Source organism: Jaculus jaculus, chromosome 12, assembly GCF_020740685.1.
Source record: "Jaculus jaculus isolate mJacJac1 chromosome 12, mJacJac1.mat.Y.cur, whole genome shotgun sequence".
Lineage (NCBI taxonomy): Eukaryota > Metazoa > Chordata > Mammalia > Rodentia > Dipodidae > Jaculus > Jaculus jaculus.
In genome coordinates, this window is record NC_059113.1 from 97542709 (window position 1) to 97563486 (window position 20778).

The 20778-nt window shown below is 44.5% G+C and overlaps 1 protein-coding gene across 5 annotated transcripts in view; it reads left to right on the forward strand.

Moving 5' to 3' along the window:
* The window catches only part of Dclk2 (doublecortin like kinase 2), a 152853-nt gene that overhangs the window by 94265 nt on the left and 37810 nt on the right, over positions 1 to 20778 (forward strand). For all 5 annotated transcript variants that reach the window (XM_004655855.2, XM_045131057.1, XM_045131059.1 and 2 more), the window contains exons 4-5: positions 1791 to 1892; positions 9181 to 9275. In XM_004655855.2, coding sequence (XP_004655912.1) covers positions 1791 to 1892; positions 9181 to 9275 — 197 coding nt within the window. The remainder of the gene's footprint in view (positions 1 to 1790; positions 1893 to 9180; positions 9276 to 20778) is intronic.

The window sequence follows — 20778 nt, forward strand, 5'->3', positions numbered from 1 at the left end:
AACCATCCCGCCTAAATCCTGCTACTTACCGTGCATCAGCTGTGCACTCGCTCGCCATCCGGCCGCCCTTTTGCGTGTTGCTTTTCACATGAGCCAGGCTTCTGTGAGGACTTCTGTGGTTGTTGCTCCGTTGGAGTGACCCTACTGTAGATGGATGACCTGAGTGGCAGATGTGTTCTTCTTTGTTATTTGAGCTAGGATTAAAGACCTGCACCACCACACCCAGTCAAAAAATCATTTATTTAATTTGTGTTATCGTCTTGAAGTTCCAAGTCTGCCGTTCAGGCTTCTGAAAGTGTTGCGCATTCAAGATGCCTTCAAGGGGCGTAGAATGCTGCTAGCCCAATCCTATCAATTAACAAATGGCCAGTGAGAGCTGCATGCAGGTCTGATTCTTAAACCCAGGATGTAGTTCTGAATTCCTGGTTATTGGTGATCTGTTTTTTAAGCAGCCCACACATAGCATGGTACGGTACTGTCTTTAAAATGTTTCTAAAAGGTCCAGTACCACATCCCGCAGACAATGGAATGAATACATTCTAACACCCATAATGCTAATTCAAGTAGACAGAAGTTTCTCTCATTCCCTTTGTGTGAGGTTTTGATTAGAGTCTTTCAAATGCTAACTAGCTAGCTCCCCAAGTGTGTATTTTTTCTGATTAGTGTACTTCACATGTTAATTCATCACCCCAGGGATATAGATTAAAACTAACCCACATTTTAATCTTTTTGCATAAATTGAAGTATTTTGGAGTAAATGAAAGACAATATGTTATCTAGTTTAACCCTCATACAAGCCTAAAAGTGGATTTTATTCTTATACTAATTTCTTAGAGAAAAATACTGTAGCTTAGAATATAACCAAGGTCTCCAGGTTAGCAAATGTCACATCCATGACTTATCCCAAGTCTACAGGACTCTAAAACTTAATTATTCAAATTAGAGATGATTATTTTAGCTGTAATTAGCTCTGGTACTATAAACACTACTTGGCAATTTATAGAAAAACCAACATTATTGTTTCAAGCTATTTGCTCATCTTTGATGCTCTGCTTTGGGAAGATGGAAAGCAAGACAGCTCCATCAGTGAGCATTTCCGCATCCTTTCCATATAAAACCAAGGAGTTGAGGACAATAAAATTATAGAGCTTGCTACTGCTGCTGCAGGAGTTTCAGGCCTTTGGCTTAGACTGTGCCTGTTACTGTGTATTGATTCAGGACCATGGGGCTCCTGTGTTAAGAACTCAATCCCAAGAGCTGGAGAGATGGCTTAGTGTTTAAGACGCTTGCCTGCGAAGCCTAAGGACCCAGGTTCAATTCCCCAGTACCCACACAAGCCAGGCGCACATGGTGACACACGCGTCTGGAGTTCATGGGCAGTGGCTGGAGGCCCTGGCGTGCCTATCGTCTCCCTTCTCCCCTTGTAATTCAATAAATTAAAAAGCACATCAGAACCAATGTCTGAAAGAACCGAGGGCCAAAAATCGATGTTACGCATGTATAGCCTAACTGAAGATGTAAACTTCACCTGTACTTTGAGGACGGTTGTTTCACATACTACAGTTATTTAATGGGTCCAGGGGTGTACTCAGTAGTAGGACACGTGCTTAGCATGAACAAGGTCTTAAGTTTGGTCCACATCACCACAGTGGGGGGTGGGAGGGAGAGTTGAACAGTAGGAAAATGATCAGGTAATAGTTACAGTCAGCAAACTGCTGCCCCATGTGACAGGCCTTTGGTCAACATGAAATGCTGCTTGATCTAAAGATGCGCCTTTGTTCCTCTTCTAGAGTGCCGTGTCCTGAAGTCATCTTATTCTCGGTTCTCGACAGCTAAGCATTCTGGATCCAAGAGCCCAGGGCTCTCTCGCCGCAGCAAATCACCAGCCTCAGGTAGTTAACTGAAAAGCCGTGGGTGGTGTTAGGAGGGGACGGGCGACCCTGTTCAGTTCTTACATGTCTGAGGACTCAACTCTTTGCCAGCCTGTGTGTGTGCAGCCAGGCTTGAGAACAAGGAGAAGTGATAGGACTTTCGAAAACCCAAAACTTAGGTCAATGTTCCCGAGTTGTGAGTCTCTTAAGATATGTGCGTATGGTTCTGACAAAGGCTCTGCAAAACGGCCTTGTGGCTAGTGTGCTCCTAGTGTGCCCATAAGTAGTTCACATTTTGGCCACCGCGTACTGCAGTTTGAATTTCGTGTTAAAAAATTTTAAGCGTCACTCTTCCTAACATCACTTCTTATTGGCGTGAAACGCATGCAGTGTACATAGAAACATATTTTCTTGCAAACTTCCAGTGACTTTCCTTCAGCAAGCAGTATAAAGAGTAACACAGTAATTATTGGGAAAAAGTATTTGGTATGAGTTGGAGTACCTGTAATTAAGTCTTAGGTCTGAGGTTTATAGATTCGTCGCATTTTTTTTGGCGTTTTAAAAATTAAAAATATTCATAACTATCTCAGTATGTTGATTCCATGGATTTATTTATAGTAATAAAGAACATTTTTGCATATTTCATTTCCTGTTAAGGAGAAACTGTTGGGGGAATAAAACAACAACAACAGCAACAACAACATGATTTGGGCAACAGGTTGCTGCCCAGCCCACTGCCCTTTGCATTGCACTAGACTTCTCTGTCTTCACGTAACAAAACTGAAACGGTGGCCCAAGCCTCTAATCCCAGCAACTTACGAGGCTAAGGTAGGAGCTTTGCCATGAGTTTGAGGCCAGCCTGAGGCTCCAGAGTGAGTTCCAGGTCAGCCCGGGCTACACTGAGACCCTACCTCACAACACACACACACATGCATGTTGTGACAGGTAGGAACGCGAAAGGTGGCTCATCTCGAACATCAGACTTTCATACAGACATGTGGACGCTGCACTCCGGTGCCCCCTCACTTCCCCTGGGCTCCAGGGCAGGCTGGCTAACCCTTCCTTCTCCCAGACCTGCCGAGTAACCGCTCTCCTTACTGTCTCCCCTCTCCGTGCGTACTGCGCGTGTGCAGTAAAGAGGGCTGCACACTCCAGTGCCTATTCTGCAGCCAAATCCCCAGGTGAGCTGGGATCCCTGTGGCTCTGTCGCTGCGCTGGGCTTCTGCTTTCTGTCTTTTGCCGCTTCTCTTCGTTTCCTTTTGCTCCATTTTCATGAGTGAATCTGGCTTACTGCCGTGGCTGTCTGTGCCCTGTGGGATGGTGTCCGCCAAGCCTGTGCATCTGCTGCAGCATGGCGACTGTGAGAGAAGAGCTGAGGCCTGTCTGTGGCTGGCTGAAACAGGCTGTCCCAGGAGTGGTCACCTCCACGGCTCTGGGTCCTAGCGAAGTTCGGGAAATTCTGCCATTTAACAGGCTAGAGGTGGTAATACACATGTGGCCACGGAGGCATTTTCTATCCTGTCCCCATGATCTGCCTACACCTGGGGTTAAGTGCCTTAGATACACTAACGTCTTTGAATTCAAAGTATTTTATGACAGCATGTGCCAGGATAGCAGTAGGAGGTGTTTCCTAATCCTAAAAGGAAAATACTACCATAGTTTTAGTTGTTAGGTAACTGAACTTACAGGCACAATGCACGTGCTCTCTAAATATGACGGTTAACACTTTGGGAATTTATAACTAAAGGTATCTTTGTCACTGACCTTATTTTAACTTACGTTAACTATATAAAGTATCTTTAAACTGAGAAAGTTAATATAACATAAAATATATGCATACATGCAATGGCCTGGATGAATTGTACGGTAGATGTCAGACTCCTGGCTTTTATTTTAGGTGACAGGGTTATAGGTGCTGTAATTAAATAAAAGTAAAGAAAATGATTTAGGAATCAGGTATGATTAATTCAATTTTGGCCCCCTAAAGCCCAAAGAGGAAAATTAACATACTGAATTAAACACGGTTCACTACCACAGTTTTCCTTTTACCAGATGATCTATTACAGACCCGAATAAATAATTATTACAAAATTACTTTTAATTGCTTAAAACTAATTCTGGATTGCAGTGCTCCAGTTTGCAAAATTTTCAAAATTCATGTGGGTTAGAGTAGGCCTCAAACTCAAAAGAAGTGAGATTTTAAAAAGCACATTTAAGAAATCAGATGGTCTTTGTAAGTAATTGAAAGCATGTTTGACATTGCAGTTGTCAAAAACTAAAAGCCTGTTGCCACATCACATGATTCTAAAACAGCAACCATGCTTAACCTGTATAGTGTTTTTGCCCCATTCTCTGCTTCGCATAGGCAGGAAGTTTTGCCTTACTAGAAGCCACAGTGCTAGGGGTAGTCTGACTCGATGTTACAGACTACTTTGGCTATGGTATGCCTGTTTTTAAAATCCTAAGGAGCTGGGTGCACACCTATGGCTCTTCTGTCCTTGGTAGAAGGTCATGTGAGCCCAGAAGTTTGAGAACTCTTTTGGCAACACAGGACCCTGTCTTTCACAATAACAAACATGACTGCATGGAATGATGGGAATTTCAAACTGTGTGTGTGTGTGTGTGTGTGTGTGTGTGTGTGTACAATCGTGGGACTTAAGTGCTACTTTGACAGACGTCTTTGGATCTAGTAAATCCTTCAACAATACCACAACTGCTAAACAGTATATTGTAAGCACATGGGCACTAATCTGGATGACACAAGTGAGTAATCATAATTTGAGTCTTAAGAATCCTTGCTTTAGGTTTCTAGCTTGTGAATCTTCAAACATACTTTACCAAAGATAAGACGTATTGAGAGCAAAAGTTCTTTTATCTGTTCCCTAATAGGCAAGGAAAGGGGGATTGAACTTGGGTGTCGGGCACTGCCAGGCACAGGCTAAGGACCCCCGGGCTACAGGAGGCCACTCCCTCTCTTTAGGATCTGCCCATAGCCCTGTAACCTTTGGCCAGTTGCCTAGGAAACTCCTTATCAGCTAGCACCTTCACACAGCCCGTCCCCCTGAGACCCTAGATCACCTGACACTCCCTCCCCCCACCATTGCCTGTGTGCTGGGAAGAACGTCCCTAGGCATTGGCTAGCAACATTTAAACCCACCAATCCCCTTAGGATCCTCTCCCCCCAAGATGCTAATAAACCCATTTCCCTGACAATAAACAGAGAGAGCTGTTCACACCGAAGAAACTATCTCCAGAAAGTCCTTTACTTTTGCACGCTCACCCACCCCAGTTGCCTGGGCACCTTCCAGGGAGGTGGGTGGACCATGGCTGGCCCTGGAGCAAGGACCCAGGAACCCACACTGGGAGCAAGAGAAGCAGGGAATTAGGGAGGAACAGGGCACTGTGGATACTAGCTGGTCACTGCACCCCTTGCTGTGGGTCCCAGTAGTCATGAGACACCATCCAGAGCCCTCCTTAGTTGCTCCAGAACTTCTGAGACATGGACAAGGGAAGTTAAGGACTTCTTAGCGAATTAGAGAACTTTCCAAATGCTCTTGAAAACTGACAGGGATTCATTGATGAGTATCTCCTGAGGATGAGAGAGACCTCTTTGGGGGAAATTCTGGACATGTGCTTATTGACATGGGTTAAATCCTTGATGACGAGTTTGTCATGGAACCCTGCTTAGCCAGGGGAACTTTTGGGAAGGCGCTGTATAAGGAACTGATTTTTCTTCATGAGTCCCCACTCTGCCATTATCCCAAGGAAGCCTTTGCTCTCTGAGCAGCATCTGGATACCAGTGAAAGCTCACAGAGTTGACTGGTGATGGTGACAGGCACAGGTTGAGTGTCTCACTCATGGCCAGCTTGCTTGTTGACTGTCCATAGTGGTCTCGATTTTATATGACTCCCCTTGAAAGAAATTTTTGAGGCTCTTTGTTTTTTAACAGCAATTTGAGGTTCACAGCAAAACTGAGCAGACTATTCAATTCTCCTGTGTATCTGTCCCCTTTTCCCAAATGTACCCAGCCTCTTTCCTCATCTGTATATCCTACTAGAAGGATCATTTGTTACAGTCAACATTTCATTATGACCCAAGCTTCATAGTTGGCATCTGTGCTCGCTGGATGGGCAGTCTGTCGTGTGGACAAATTCGTGAAGACACGTTTCATGCAGAGTACCTCTGCTGCCTTAAAAATCCTTTGTGACCTGCCTAGTCGAAAAAGTTACAAGAAAACTAACGTTAATTGAACCTGAGAAGTAGTGAGGAGTGGTGAATAACCTTAACTCTTTCTAAGTGTATAGTTACTTGCATTGCACTGGGATTCCAAACACCACATATACTTGTCAGGAAGCGAAATAATTGAGTGTTTTAGCATTAGAAAAAGAATCTTGAAACAAATAGTTAGGGAAGTTTTAAATACTAGAACAAAAAAGTTTGAGGCCACCCTGAGACTATATACTGAGTTTCAGGTCAGCCTGGACTAGAGTGAGACCCTACCTTGAAAAACAAAAGAAAACAAAACAAAACAAAACAAAACAAAACAAAACAAAACGCTGGTGTAATTGATCAGTGGTTAAAGGTGCTTCCTTGCAAAACCTACCAGTCTGGGTTCAGTTTCCTAGTACCTAAGTAAAGCCAGATGCGCAATGTAGCACATGAATCTAGAGTTGGTTTATAGTAACAAGAGGCCTTATTGTGTCTAACCACTTTTTCACAAGTAAATAAAATATATATGGGGGCTCAGTGGTTAAAGGCACTTGCTTACCAAGCTTGTCAGCCAGGGCTCAGTTCTTCAGTACCCATGCAAGCCAGATGTGCAAAGTGGGGCGTGCAGCTGGAGTTCTTATGCAGTGGGAGGCGGCCCTGGCATACCCATTCTGTTTCTCTCCCCTTTTCTCAAATAAATTGATAAATATTTTTTAAAAAAACACCAAAACTTACATATACTGATTTTTTAAAATGTACAATATATAATAAATATGACCTCATGAAGACCAGTATCCATGCTTATAAACAAGTGGTTGACCATGAAGGCTGCCCCAGCCAGTATTTCTGTTTCTGTTCAAGAGCCGAGGCTCACAGTGAGCCACTATTCAGGACCTTTATCTCTCCATTTGGCATCCACTTTTTTTTAAAATGTGATCTCAAATAATCACTGTCAGCTTCCTTATTTAAAAAAAAAAAAAAGGCAAATTGACTTTGTTTTTACAAAGCTGAGAGGTGGCTTGGCAATTATCTGACATTTTTATGAAATAGGATGATAGGCATATTCTGAGGGTACTTTTTTTTTTTTTCCAAGGTAGGGTCTCACTCTGGTCCAGGCTGACCTGGAATTAACTCTGTCATCTCAGGGTGGCCTTGAACTCATGGCAATCCTCCTACCTCTGCCTCCCGAGTGCTGGGATTAAAGGTGTGAGCCACCACGCCCAGCTTTTCTGAGGGTACTTTTATATATAGATTAAAGGTTAAGACTCATTAACTATATAATCCACAGGATGCAAGGTATATGTCAGCACTTGCGACAAAACATAGTTTTAGATTTCAAACAAAAACCCCACTGAAAGACAGCTTTCATCTACTTTGGACAAAAGCTTTGCAGATTAATAATAAGAGGAATGATAAGTACTCCACATGGGAGGAATGATATTAATCCCAGATATCAACCATCAGCTTAGCGAGATCACTGTAGACATATTGCTTGGCGATGGAAGCAGAAATGGGCATGCTGGCACTGAAATGCTTGACCAGCATTCTGTAGGATTAATCTGTGGCCAACCCTCTGCTGTGGAGAGAAATGGTCATACTGGCCCCCGCACAGAATCTGGTTGAAGGTTTCAACCCAAAGCACTGTTGGGGGCAGGTGCATAGAAATCTACCAACATCTGTGGAAGATGGGGAAAACTAAGCTGTTAAAAAAAATAATAAAATAAAATAGAAGGATTAGAAGAAACTATCCTAGATAAATAGAAAATTGAAGAGTATCTTTTTTGCTGTTTATTTGCGAGAGAGAAATAGGCGGGGGGAGGGGGGGAATGGATGAGCACACCAGGGCCTCCAGCCACTGCAAACAAATTCCAGACGCATGCGCTGTCTTGTGCATCTGGCTTACATGGGTCCTGGGGAATTGAACCGGGATTCTTTGGCTTTGCAGGCAAATGCCTTAACTGCTAAATGATCTCTCCAGCCCAAGAATATCTTCTTATGATGTCAATCAAATAAATAAACATTATCAGCAATTAAGCTGTAAAAAAAAATAGGATTAGAGCTAATTAGCCTAGATAAATATAAAGTTGAATATTTTTATGACCTCAATCAAATAAATAAACATTATCAGAAATTAAGCTGTAAAAATCATAGAAGGATTAGAGCTAACTAGCCTAGATTAATATAAAGCTGAAAATAAACATTATCAGAAATTAAGCTGTAAAAAACATAGAAGGATTAGAGCTAACTAGCCTAGATTAATATAAAATTGAAGAATATCCTTTTATGACCTTTGATCAAATATGTAAATACTAACAGAAAACATCAGAGATGTGGTTGCGATGGTGCTTATTCATACTCTGGAGGCTGAGGTAGGAGGATTGCTGAGAGTTTGAGGCTGGCCTGGGCTTCAGAGTGAGTTCCAGGTCAGTCTGGGCTATGAGACCCTGCTTCACAAAAATAAAAGAATTTTTGAGGGTTTTCTGCCCTTTTCATTTAGAATATCTTTAGAGGGTGAGTGTGCAGCTTAGCGGTGTAAAGCGTGTGCTTGACATGCGCAGAGCTCTGGGCTTGTGCCCAAACCAAAAACAACAAAGGACAAACAGAATAGACAGACAAAAAGAAGGAAGGAAGGGAGGGTAGGAGAGAGGAAGGGAGAAAGGAGGCATGGAACTTCTTAGTAATCCAGGTTGGCACGCACCAAGATAGAGGATGGAAAGTGGACGTGACAATCACAATCACGAACGTAACAGCCAGTCATTTGTTTGTGTTTTCTGGAAGCCAGAGTGTATGCAGGGTCTCACTCACAACTGTAGTCCCATAATGGCCTATGTATCTGTGTATGCTGCTGTTGGAAAGCTGCTATTGCAAATGATGTTTCACACTCTTTCTCTGATTTTTTTTTTTTTTGTGTGTGTGTGCGTGTGTGTCTGTGACGCAATACAACACGTTATTTTTGCTTATTTGTCCCTTGCTTTGAACTTCAAATGAACCAAAGCTTCACTGAAACAGTTTTGTGCATGTGCTTTTTTTTTTTTTTTTTTCCAGTCTGGTTGTTTAGGGTTTTGATGATGTTTCTTTCTTTTGTTGTCTCATGGTCAGTTAATGGAACTCCCAGCAGCCAACTTTCTACTCCCAAGTCTACGAAATCCTCCAGTTCCTCTCCAACTAGCCCAGGAAGTCTCAGAGGACTAAAGGTATGACGTAGGACCTGTGTCGTCTCTGTGTGACTTGGTCGTTCTGAGTTACGGACTTTCTAACAGTTTAATTTGTTTGCAGGCTTGGGTGCAGTCACACAAAGTCACTAGTTTAAGATTGGGAGTTGGAAAGGGCCTGGTTTTGAACGCTGTGTGTCCTGTTGCAATTTTGACCACCTGTGCTTGCCTGCAAAGCCTAAGGACTCAGGTTCCATTCCCCAGTACTCATGTAAAACCAAATGTACAAGGTGGCGCATGTGACCGGATGTCGTTTGCAGCAGCTGAAGGCCCTGGCATGCCCATTGCTTCTCTTTCTCTTTCTCTCCCCCATACACTCTTCATAAACAAACAAACAAACAAACAAACAAACAAACAAACAAACAAACAAACAAACAATGTTTAAGAAAGAAATCTCCATTACCGTGGAAGAATGAAATTGAGATGTAAGGACAATCAAGGGCAGTGGTCTTTCTGTGACCCACCTCACCCATCTGTCCCATCCCCCAGACCTGTGGGCTTGGCTACCATTCAAGACCTCCTCTGGGGCTTCCATTTATCACTTAGTAAGTAAGGATGATTGATTGTGAGCGGCGAAGGTGCTGGATTCATAGGTCTTTGAAGTTGAGGACAAAACCTAAGAGGTCGGGGACTCTCTTCTTCTCACGGGAAGGCTGATTGGATTCGGTAGCCGAGCTCGTCTCTGCCGTGTGAGTTGTGCACACAGCCAGCGCCTGGCCGTCCCCAGCCACTCCCTGTGCCCGTGGTTTCTGTCTTACCCTGCAGTCAGTCCACTTGTCAGCGGTCTGTGGTGCGTGTCTTCATCGAGGTGAAAGTCCGCTGCTCAGGCGGGCTCATGGCTACGTCACTGTACCAAGCACCCTAATTTCACTGTCATTTAGAGCTCTGTCAGCAGCTGTCCATGCTTGAAGTTGTTTTTTTTTTTTTTTTCTCCATTCAGTGACATTGCACATGGAGAATTACGGATAATTACCATGTGTTTGTGCTATGGTTTTTCTTACTCCTGCATTTAAAATTGCTTATTAAGATCAATTAGAAGGGACTATCTGACAATAGAGGACTGATTTTCGTGATAGGAACTATTTATCCTAGTTATAAGCTTTCTCACCCTTAGGGATAGATAATCTTTCCCCCAAGAATCAGAGGATTGACAGGAGCAAGCAAGCCAAACCCAGGCTGCATGTGTGGGAAAGAGTTGACTCTGTCTGTGTCCCCGCGCCCCCCTCTCTCTTTCTCTCTGCCTTGGGGAAAGATGGCTTCTTGCTGTTTCCCTCACTGGGGAATTAAATAAATGGATGGCAGAAGTAAGCAGGTTTTGCCGGCATGGTGGTGCACACCTTTAATCCCAGCACTTGGGAGGCAGAGGAAGGAGGGTCACCATGAGTTTGAGTCCACCCTGGGACTACATAGTGAATTCCAGGTCAGCCTGAGCTAGAGTGAGATCCTCCCTGAAAACAAACAAGCAAACAAACAAAAGTAAGCAGGTTTTAGTGTTCTGTCATAATTTCTACTCCTTTGGATCAATTTTTGGTAATTGTTTTTGGATTTTTGTTGACATTGAAAGAACTAAAGTGAGATATGTGTGGTTTTCCTCTCTGACCACAGAATGAGTGTCCCTTTTGTTTTCTCATTGAGAAAGATTTGAGAAGTAAAATGTGTGTATGCTTTTCTTAACAACCTGGTGAGGAAAATAATTCTTCCCCCTTCATATGCAATCATACAAGATCATGTTCTTTGAAAAACTGGATCATAGCCAGTAGAAGAAAGATTTCTTAAACTTGTGAATAATTTCATAGTGTGGAAATATAAAAAAGTGTGGTAGTGGGACCAAGTAATTAAAATTCTTTAGTACCAATATTGAAAGACATCAGTACTTGTGGAAGTGTCCCATTATTATGACAAAGTCCCTGAGGTTATCCACTTATAAAGAAAAAAGGAAGCCGGGTATGGTGGTGTGTGCCTTTAATCCCAGCACTCAGGAGGCAGAGGTAGGAGGATCACTGTGAATTCAAGGTCACCCTGATACTACATAGTGAATTCCAGGTCAGCCTGGGCTAGAGTGAGACCTTACCTTGAAAAACAAAAACAAAAACAAATTAAAAAAAAAGTTTTTTTTTGTTTTGTTTTGTTTTTGTTTTTTTTTTTTTTTTTTTTTGGTCACCATGTTGGTGTTTTCGGACCATTGTCACTTGGTCCCATTGCTTTTGGAGCAGTATTGGCCTGACTACTTCGTGACAAGTGTATGGAGCAGGCCAAAACTGTTTACTTCACGGCCAGGGACCAAAAAGAAAGAATGGAAAGGTTCAGAGTCCCACAGTTCCCTTTAGGGGTATGTCCCCAGTGACCCAAGGACCTCCCCAGTAAGCAAGCCTATATCACATGGACCTTTAGGGAGGCTTACAATCCAAACTGTGGTAATCAAAACTGAAACTTGTTGTGGGGATGACCCTGGCTATATAATCTTAAAATAATCAAAGAATTAGTGTTGGCTCTTACTAAGGATGAAATAGCAGACTTTCTTCTCGGGGAAGATGCCAACAGAGAAAGAGACGTTGCTGCAAGGGTCCCGTGTATATTATTAGGCTTTTGGGTTGCTGTGACAAAATACCCAAGAGCAACTTGGGAGGAGGAAAGATACATGTCCGCTCATAGGTTTAGATGTGTCGCTCCATTATGCTGGAGAAGGCATGAAAGGATAGAGCAGTTCTTGCCATCGTGGTCAGAAAGCCGAATCAAAGGGGGTGCCTTATCTCTGGCCCCAAGAACCCTCTGCCAGTGACCTCCTTCCTCCAGCTGGGCCAAACCTCCTAACTTTTTCACAGCCTCCAAAATAGCACCACCAGCTAGGAGCCAAGGGTGGTGGGGGACATTTCGTATAAAACCACGACATGTGTGTATGAGGGGGGCATGTGGTGGGCCTGTGGCTAGAGCCACATTGTTGTCATAGGGGCACAGCTGGATTTGACAGCAGAGCCAGTGCATTTGAGCTCTGCCCTCAAGGACGTGGTAGATGTCAAGAACAGCCTGCTACACAGATGAGGGGCAGCAACTCAGTCAGTCGGTCCAAAAATTTCGAAAATGAATTCAGTAAAGTCTAGGCCACCAAGTCGATCCCTGTGGGGCCTTTACCCCAGAATGGAGTACCTGTGGTTAAAAATTGGCTTTGTTTCTGTTTGGGTTTAGAGCATCTGGCTTCCCTAAAGGCAGAGCCACCTGGTGACAGTTACCTGAGGAGGAGGCAGACTCCTGACTTCCTTCCACCATCTGGCATGGGGGGGACCCAGGGGACTGCACAGTGAGGCCAGTTCACACAGGGTTTCACTAGGCCAGTGTTACAAGGGTGGTTGTCCCCTTTTTCCTTAATCCTCCTCCTTTAGTTGTTGAAGAATTCTGAGTGGTCCAACCTCTTCCAGTTATGCCTGAGAACCAAGAGGAAAACCTTACTTAGCCAGGGCTGAGGATCGAGATGGAACTTGAGTCCCTGGTGTGAGCCACACAGAGCACCTCAAAATGGAAAGCAGCCGCCCCCCCCCCCCATCTTGGGTCTGGAGGCAGATGCCCTTAGGCATAGGTTGGAAATGTGGGCCCTGGAGGCAGAGTCAGCTTCACCTTGCTGGGATGGGCCTCCAAGCCACACACAGTTTACGGGAGGAACACGATTTATTATTGAAGCTTGAAGCTTACAGGCCCCGGGGACATTCCACTGTGGTGAAACAGGCTGGCCCCCTTTCTCAGGTCCACACAGACAGAAATAGCACCAGCAGCACCCTAAGCAAGCCCGCTGCAGGAACCCAGGCAGAGCCCCAGCACTCTGCATTCCTTAGGCTGGAAATCAGATTCACCTCCAGACATACCTTAGGGATGGACCCTGGGATCTGCCCACAGGGACTCCTCCTCCAGTCGGGTGGCTGGAGATCTAAGGCTTTAATAAACTCCTGAATCTGCTGGGGGGACATCCATTCAGACTACCACATGGGTTATCGTGAATCTTCTGGCCATGGCTCCAGAAGTGCTGTGGGTTTTTTTTTTTTTGTGGGTGTGTGTTGACAATTCTGTGCCTTTCTTCTCTATTTCTGACTTTCCCTCCCAACTCCACTGTTCCTCGCTGCGGTCTTGCCAACTCCATCTGTTGCAACCCCATGGCTCACTTGTACGTGACCCTTACAAGGAACACGCTGCTTGAACACTTGGCAGCTTAACCTAGCAGTAACAGAGAAAGAGGGAGAGAGGGGGAGAGAGAAAGAGAGAGAATGGGCACAAGGCCTGTAGCCACTGCAAATGAACTCCAGATACATGCACCACCATGTGCATCTGGTTTACGTGCGACATGGAGAATCGAACCTGGGTTCTTTAGCTTTGCAGGCAAGTGCCTTAAATCCCCCACCCCACCCCAATGTATGCTTCCTTACCCAACAGTTCTTTGAGGGCCACCAAGTCACTCTGCTCTGTGTCAAATTTACAGCTTTGTTCTCATTCCCATCCTTTTGTTCTCTACTCTGGAATGTTCCCCGCCAATCTCACCCCTCCCCCTTTTCAAATTCTGGAATCTACCATTGACATTGTTTTCTTCTGTTAATCCCCATCTTCCTGGGTTTCTCCTGACCTGAGCCTGTGACCTCCTTTCTTCTGTCTGGGCGCCTTGGAGTCCCTTCAACGTTGCTGGTAACTTTCTTTGGCAGGAATACTCTCTGCTTAAATCACAGAGTTTTCTTTGGGACAGATAGGCCGTAAAGAGTACTAAATGTGTCATCAGCTGCCAAACAGATGAAGAAAACATTTCCCTGAGCTTTCATTCATCATCCATGTCCACATTTAAGACTTGCGAGGCCGTCGTGAGTTAAGGCTTCATAGTTACGGGCCATCTGTGGACACTGAGCTTCAAAACCCGTCACAGTTTGATGTGGAGGTGGGTGCCTGGAAGCTGTCGGCCTCGAGCATTCTTGTTGGTTGAAATAAGGAAGAATAAAAGTACGTGTGGAACATTATCCAACATCTTGAGATTATAAGCTGTCTGATGTGCTGATATTTTATCTGATGGTGTCTCCTGGGTCTGCTGGTGGTGAAAGGGTTCCCGGATTTGTGAGGTGTGATGAAAGGGCTGGCTTGTATCTCATTCTGATTGGCAGGGCTAAAATGTAACTCTCTGACCTTGTGAACTTAGAAACTTCTTTTCAAAGCTGTGAAATGTAATTCCACAGTAGCTGCTGACCTTAGGTGTTTTTTTCCCCGCTTTTCCCTGGAGCTTTGGCATTTCTGTTGTACTTAAGCTAGTTAATAGTGTGCAGTACTAAGGAACTGCCCACTCAGAGACTGTTTTCCTTACCCCACAAATGGTGGGTGGTGACTTCATCTCTGAACATAATTGTTTCTGTTAGAAACTGAAACCGAAAGAGTAGTTTGGAAGACTTCAGCGCCCTAACAGAATAAATCACAATACTGACCAGCTCATTCTGTTTGAGAACAGGGGTGGCTGTTAGTTACTTTGGTGCATTGTGGGTAATGCACCCTTCATTTGGACTGCAGCCCATTTGGGTAGATGGAGGGAGGGTTCAACATACAAATCAGTGCTTACACACAGTTGGATCAACTATAAGAACTTTTGAGTATAGACATGTGTTCATATTAAATGTTCCTAAGGGAACACTGTATTTTGGGGGATCATTTCTATAGCTCCTTAAATGTTCCTGTGGGGCTGGAGAGATGGTTTAGCAGTAAGGTGCTTGCTGGCAAAGCCAAAGGACTCAGGTTTGATTCCCCAGGACCCACATAAAGACAGATGCACAAGGTGGTGCATGTGTCTGGAGTTCATTTCTACTGGTTAGTAGTCTTGGTGTGCCCATTCTCTCTCTCTACCTTTTTCTCTCTCTCGAATAAAAAATAAAAATAGGGGGCTAGAGGGATTGCTTAGCAGTTAAGGCATTTGCCTGCAAAGGGAAAGGACCCAGGTTCCATTCCCCGGGACCCACATTAACCAGATGCACAAGGGGGTGCACGTATCTGGAGTTCGTTTGCAGAACCAGGGGGTGCGCCCATTCTCTTTTTCCCTTATCTGTCAAATAAATAAATAAAAACAAAATAAAGAGTTTGCTCAGAGAAGGAAAGTAGAGGACAGCCTTGAGCGTTGGCCTCAGGACTGCCATCCACCTCCTTTGAGACAAGGTATCAGGGTCTCTTGTTGGATGGGCTCTCTCACCACTTAGGCTACACTGACTAAGAGAACCCAAGGGGTTTTCATGTCTTGGCCTACCTGGTGCTGGGAGTGCAGAAGTGTACCACCACACCCAGGGCTTATACGTTGGTACTGAGGGCAGAACTCAGGTGGTCATGCTGTGAGAGAAGTGCTTTATCAACTGAACCCCCCTCCCCAAGCCCACCTGTCTTAAAAACATTTTACGTAAGGAAAGGCTATGAATCTGTGTATTCATTTGTATATCACATGACCAAATAGGAGATAGTTCTGTAATGTGAAAATACAGTCTGCATGTACCTCAGTGAGCAGTGAGACGGGAATGAGTAGCGTAGCTCGGTTCGTGTGCAGCCTTGCAGAACTTCTCCTGCGACCTTCCAAGGTAGCACGTTGTAAGAATAGTCAAAAGCCTGCTGGGCTTTCGAGTGAGTCCACGGTAAAGGTCTGACTTCACGTTTGCTGTAGTATTGACAAGAGTTATAAGGTGATCCGGGGTGTTGGTTTCTTCCGTGGTCAGTGCACGTGGTGATAAAAGTGAATTCATTCATGTGAAGAGTTCCTTTCAGGATGGCACAGTGTATGCATTCAGTAGACCACGTAGATGTTTTCTTTCCTTTTCTTACAAGGGAGATAAGTTTTTTTGGCTGGAGATGACTTGTAATGCTCAGAGTATTGGATAAGTGACAACTTAAGTTATGGTAACTGGACAACTGATCACAGCCAGTGCCAGAAATAGCCTCTGCAGTTGGTGCCCAGTGCGTTGGCCGAACTGTGGAACATTTAAGGAATGGGGATGTCTGGGCTCTACTGGTTAGTTAATCTGGATACAGCCTGGCTGCTTTCAGAACCGAGTTTTTCAAACCTTCCGAAGTGGTTGTAGAATACAGCCAACCACAGAGAACTGCCCCTGTTAAAACAGCAGCCACATCCTAAAGGCTACTCTGTTTTAGAGCTGGAAAGAACAATCTAAGAATTACACTAGAGGAAAAGCTTTTAAATGGAAGTTGGTACAGACCAGGAGTTTCTCTAATGGCCACATGCAGCCCATTGCCTTTTTTTCTAAATTTTTTGTTTATAATTATTTGAGAGTGACAGACAGAGAAAGAGGCAGATAGAGAGAGAGAGAGAATGGGCATGCCAGGGCCTTCAGCCACTGCAAACAAACTCCAGACGCATGCGCCCCCTTGTGCATCTGGCTAACGTGGGTCCTGGGAAATCGAGCCTTGAACCCGGGGTCCTTAGGCTTCACAGGCAAGCGCTTAACTGCTAAGCAATCTCTCCAGCCCCCCATTGTCTCTTATTCCCCCCCAGTAAGATCTTATTGGAACATAACCGTGCTCACTTATTTACAGAGGGTCTTCACCTCTGTAGCAGAACTGGATGACTGCAATAGAGATTATATGCTCCACAAGCCTATTTAGTATATTCTGGCCCTTGATAGAAAATGCTTCTGACCCTTGCTGTATATCCTTTACCCACATACTCATGATACCATTTCCCCAAATGCATCCAAGAAACTTGACCACTGACATAAATGTCCCCCAGACCCTGCTCAAGTTCTTCCTCTCATGAAACCTTAGAGGGGGCTTGAGTGGTGGCCTAATGCGTAAGAGCTCTTGCTGAGCAAGCATGAGGTCCTGAGAGGGTCAGTTTTCCCTGAGTTCTTTCTTTTTTTATTGTTTATTTTTTTAACTTTTTTTTTTTTTTTTTTTTTTTTTTTAGTGTTCCCTGTTTTGTTTTTTTTTAAATTGACAACTTCCTTGATCGTAAACAACATCCCATGGTAATTCCTTCCCTTCCCCCACTTTCCCCTTTGAAACTCCACTCTCCATCTCATCCCTTCCCCCTCTCAACCTGTCTCTTTCTCTCTCTCTTGTTTTTTTGTTTGTTTGTTTTTGTTTTTGGAAGTAGTCTCACTCTAGCCCAGACTGACCTGGAATTCACTATGGAGTCTCATGGCGATCCTCCTACCTCTGCCTCCAGAGTGCTGGGATTAAAGGCGTGTGCTACCATGCCCAGCTCTTTTATTTTGATGGCTTGATCTTTTCATTCTATTATGATGGTTTGTGTAGGTAGAGTCAGGCGCTGTGAGGTCAAGGATATCCAGGCCATTTTGTGTCTGGAGGAGCACGTTGTAAGGAGTCCTACCCTTCTTTTGGCTCTTACATTCTTTCTACCCCCTCTTCCACAAAGGACCCTGAGCCTTGGAAGGTGTGATAGAGATATTTCAGTGCTGAGCACTCCTCTGTCACTTCTTCTCAGCACCATGATGCCTTCTGAGTCATGCCAAGGTCACTGCCATCTGAAAAGAGAAGGGTCTCTAACCAAAAAATGACAGTAGCATTAGTATATGGGTATGAACATTAAGAGAGGTGCTTACTGGGCAGTTTGATGAACATAGTATATACATTTAGCCAGACAGCAGCAGACATTACACCCCTAGGGCTCATGACTACCCTTGTTGTAGGTTTTCAGTATCAAGGATGTATTCCCTCTCATGGAACGGGCCTCCAGTCAAATTAGAGGGCAGTTGGTTTTCCCCATAACAGACATGCCTCTATTGCACCGGCCAAATATAAGGCTCGCAGTGTCCACTGTTGGGTATCTTCACTGGTGATTTCTGTCTCTCCCATTGAGCTGTATGCAGCATGGCTTTTTCCAGCTTTCTGTCAGCTGGTCTACATGGAGGAAGTTTTCAGCTCAGCTCTAGCAGGATTTCTCAGTGGCCTTGCAGCCCAAGTATCTTCAGCAATAGGGTTTTACCATTTATTCCTGGTGGGAAACCAAATGGCCTGTAATGTTTTGGGGGCATCAGGGACCTCCCTTGCCAACAACTCACTGGAAGGTATCCCATTCTTGGCACTGAAAATGTTATAGTAACAATCTATGGTTCCTGCGTGTTCCATTGTCCAAAAAAGTAGGTTTCCATATGACTTATTTATATCCTCTTAGATTTTGATTAGCCCTCCATCCACCTTTCCTATACACAATCTCTTTCCCTGACCTTAGTTAGGCCTTTCACCCCCATTAATCTGTTCTTCTACTTACATATATACAATACCATCCTATTAAGTCCCCCCTCCTTTCTATTCCCTTTATATCTTCTTTCTAGCTTACTGGCCTCTGCTACTGAGTTTTCTTCCTACTCACACAGAAGTCCAAGCATCTGTAGTAGCTAGGATCCACACATGAGAGAGAACATGTGACATTTGGCTTGCTGGGCCTGGGTTACCTCACTTAGTATAATCCTTTGAAGATCCACCCATTTTCCTGCAAATTTCATAACTTCATCCTACTTGTCAGGACCCACATAAACAGCTGGGTGTGGCCTTGCATGCCTATAACCCCAAACCTATGGAGAGTGAAGACCAGAGGGTCTCTAGGGCTCCCTGGTCAGCCAGTCTGACTGAAAAAGGCAGCCCCCGAGTCAGTGACAGACTCCGTCTTAAATAAGTGGGTGAGCAGCAGGGGAAGACACCTGACCTCTCCTCTAGCCTCTGCAGGTGTGCACCCAGAATTCAGGCATCTGTCTGCTCAGATACATGCATCCCCCCCCCCACACCTGTACCACACACGCATGCAAAAATAAAAACTCAAGTGATAAAGGGTCTACTATTGCATTCAAAAGACACCAGTATGGGGCTAGAGATGTAGTTGAGTTGGTAGAGCGCTTACCTGGTACAAAACCCTGGGTTTGTTCCCCAGTACCACATAAAACTGGGCATGGTGGTGCACATCTGTAATACTAGTGCTCGTGAGATGAAGGTTGTGGGATCTGAAGTTCAAGGTCATCCTCAGCTACATCCTCTGTGAGTTCATGGCAGCCTTGGCTACATGAGCCCTTGCTTGCTTCAAACAAAAAGTAGGTAGGGACAGGCATGAAGCTCAGTCGGTAGCATGCTTGCCTATCATACATGAAGCCTTGGTTTCGAAATCCCAAGTGCACTTGGCATGGTGGGGCATTCCTACGCTCCCAGCATTTGTGGGGTGGAGGCAGACGGTTCAGAAATTCCATCTTCTGCCACGTAGCTTCTGCTAGGTAGTGAGTTCAAGACTAGTTTGGGCTACACAACTCTGTTTCCATAAGAAAAAAAATCAACCGTAATAGCCTTTATTGTGTTGAATAACCATTCTTAGTTTAGTACCTGGGAGGTAAAGGCTGGAGAATCAGAAGTTCAAGGTCATCCTTGGCTGCATGTAGCAAGTTCAAGACCAACCTGGACTACATTCTTGCTACTTACGTGTAATCTTAAGTCTAGGTTTTATATATGAGAGAAAATCCAGACATTTGTCTTTCCAGGTCTGGCTTATTTCACACCATATACTGAGTTTAAATTTTTTTTACTTATTTGCAAGCAGAGAGAATGGGCGCTCCAAGGTCTCTTGCCGCTGCAAAGTGAATGTGCTAATATGTGCATCTGGCTTTATATGGGGACTGGAGAATTGAACCCAGTTCCTCAGGCTTTGCGAGCAAGCGCATTTAACCACGGAGCTGTCTCAAGCTGCTGCTTCCTTGAGACACCTATTGGTGACTAAAACTTAGTATAAAACTTAGAATTTCTCTCTATGCTTTCTTTAAGTTTAGAAAAATTTAAAGTTAATCCTTTGTCAAAGAAATGTAACGTAGGCTGTGGACAAGGAAGGCAGTATTCTGCCTAAGCACGAAACACGTTGAAGCCCAAATGCCACCAGATGGGCCTTATCAACAGGGAATGATCTGTTAAGTGATGTGAGCAGTTGAGCATGCTAGATAGCTTTGTCTGTTGTCCTCTCCCTTGTTTTTATTTTTTTAAGTAAAAGCTCTTATCACAAGAGCGTTCTTGGGCACGTCTTGCAGCTTTACTTATTGTTGCCAGAGGAGTGAGCCGTAATGCAGTGACGCCAGGCCATGGCAAAGTGACTCAGCAATGTCTTCAAGGTCTCTGCTGTAGCCTGTGCTTTCTGAACAACCAGGACCTCACTAGGAACTTGCCACCCCCTTTCCTTCCCACCCCTGTCCAGTATCCCATCTTTTGCAGCCAACGGTGCATAAGATCAGTGTCTTGAAAGAACCCGGACCCTGCTGTCCGTGATGGCTTATTGACAGGAACCTCACAGCCAGATGCTTCCGTGCCCACTGTCTCAGAACCATAGTGGCTGACGTGGAAGTATGAACAGTCCTCAGCATTGTAAGAGACACTCACTTATACTAAAATCACAAATGTTCAATTTGATCTCCTTGGTGTTCATGCAATCCTTGATTCAGTAGGTGAGTAATTCTCTTACCAGAGACAGGGAAATACAAAATATTTTCAAGGG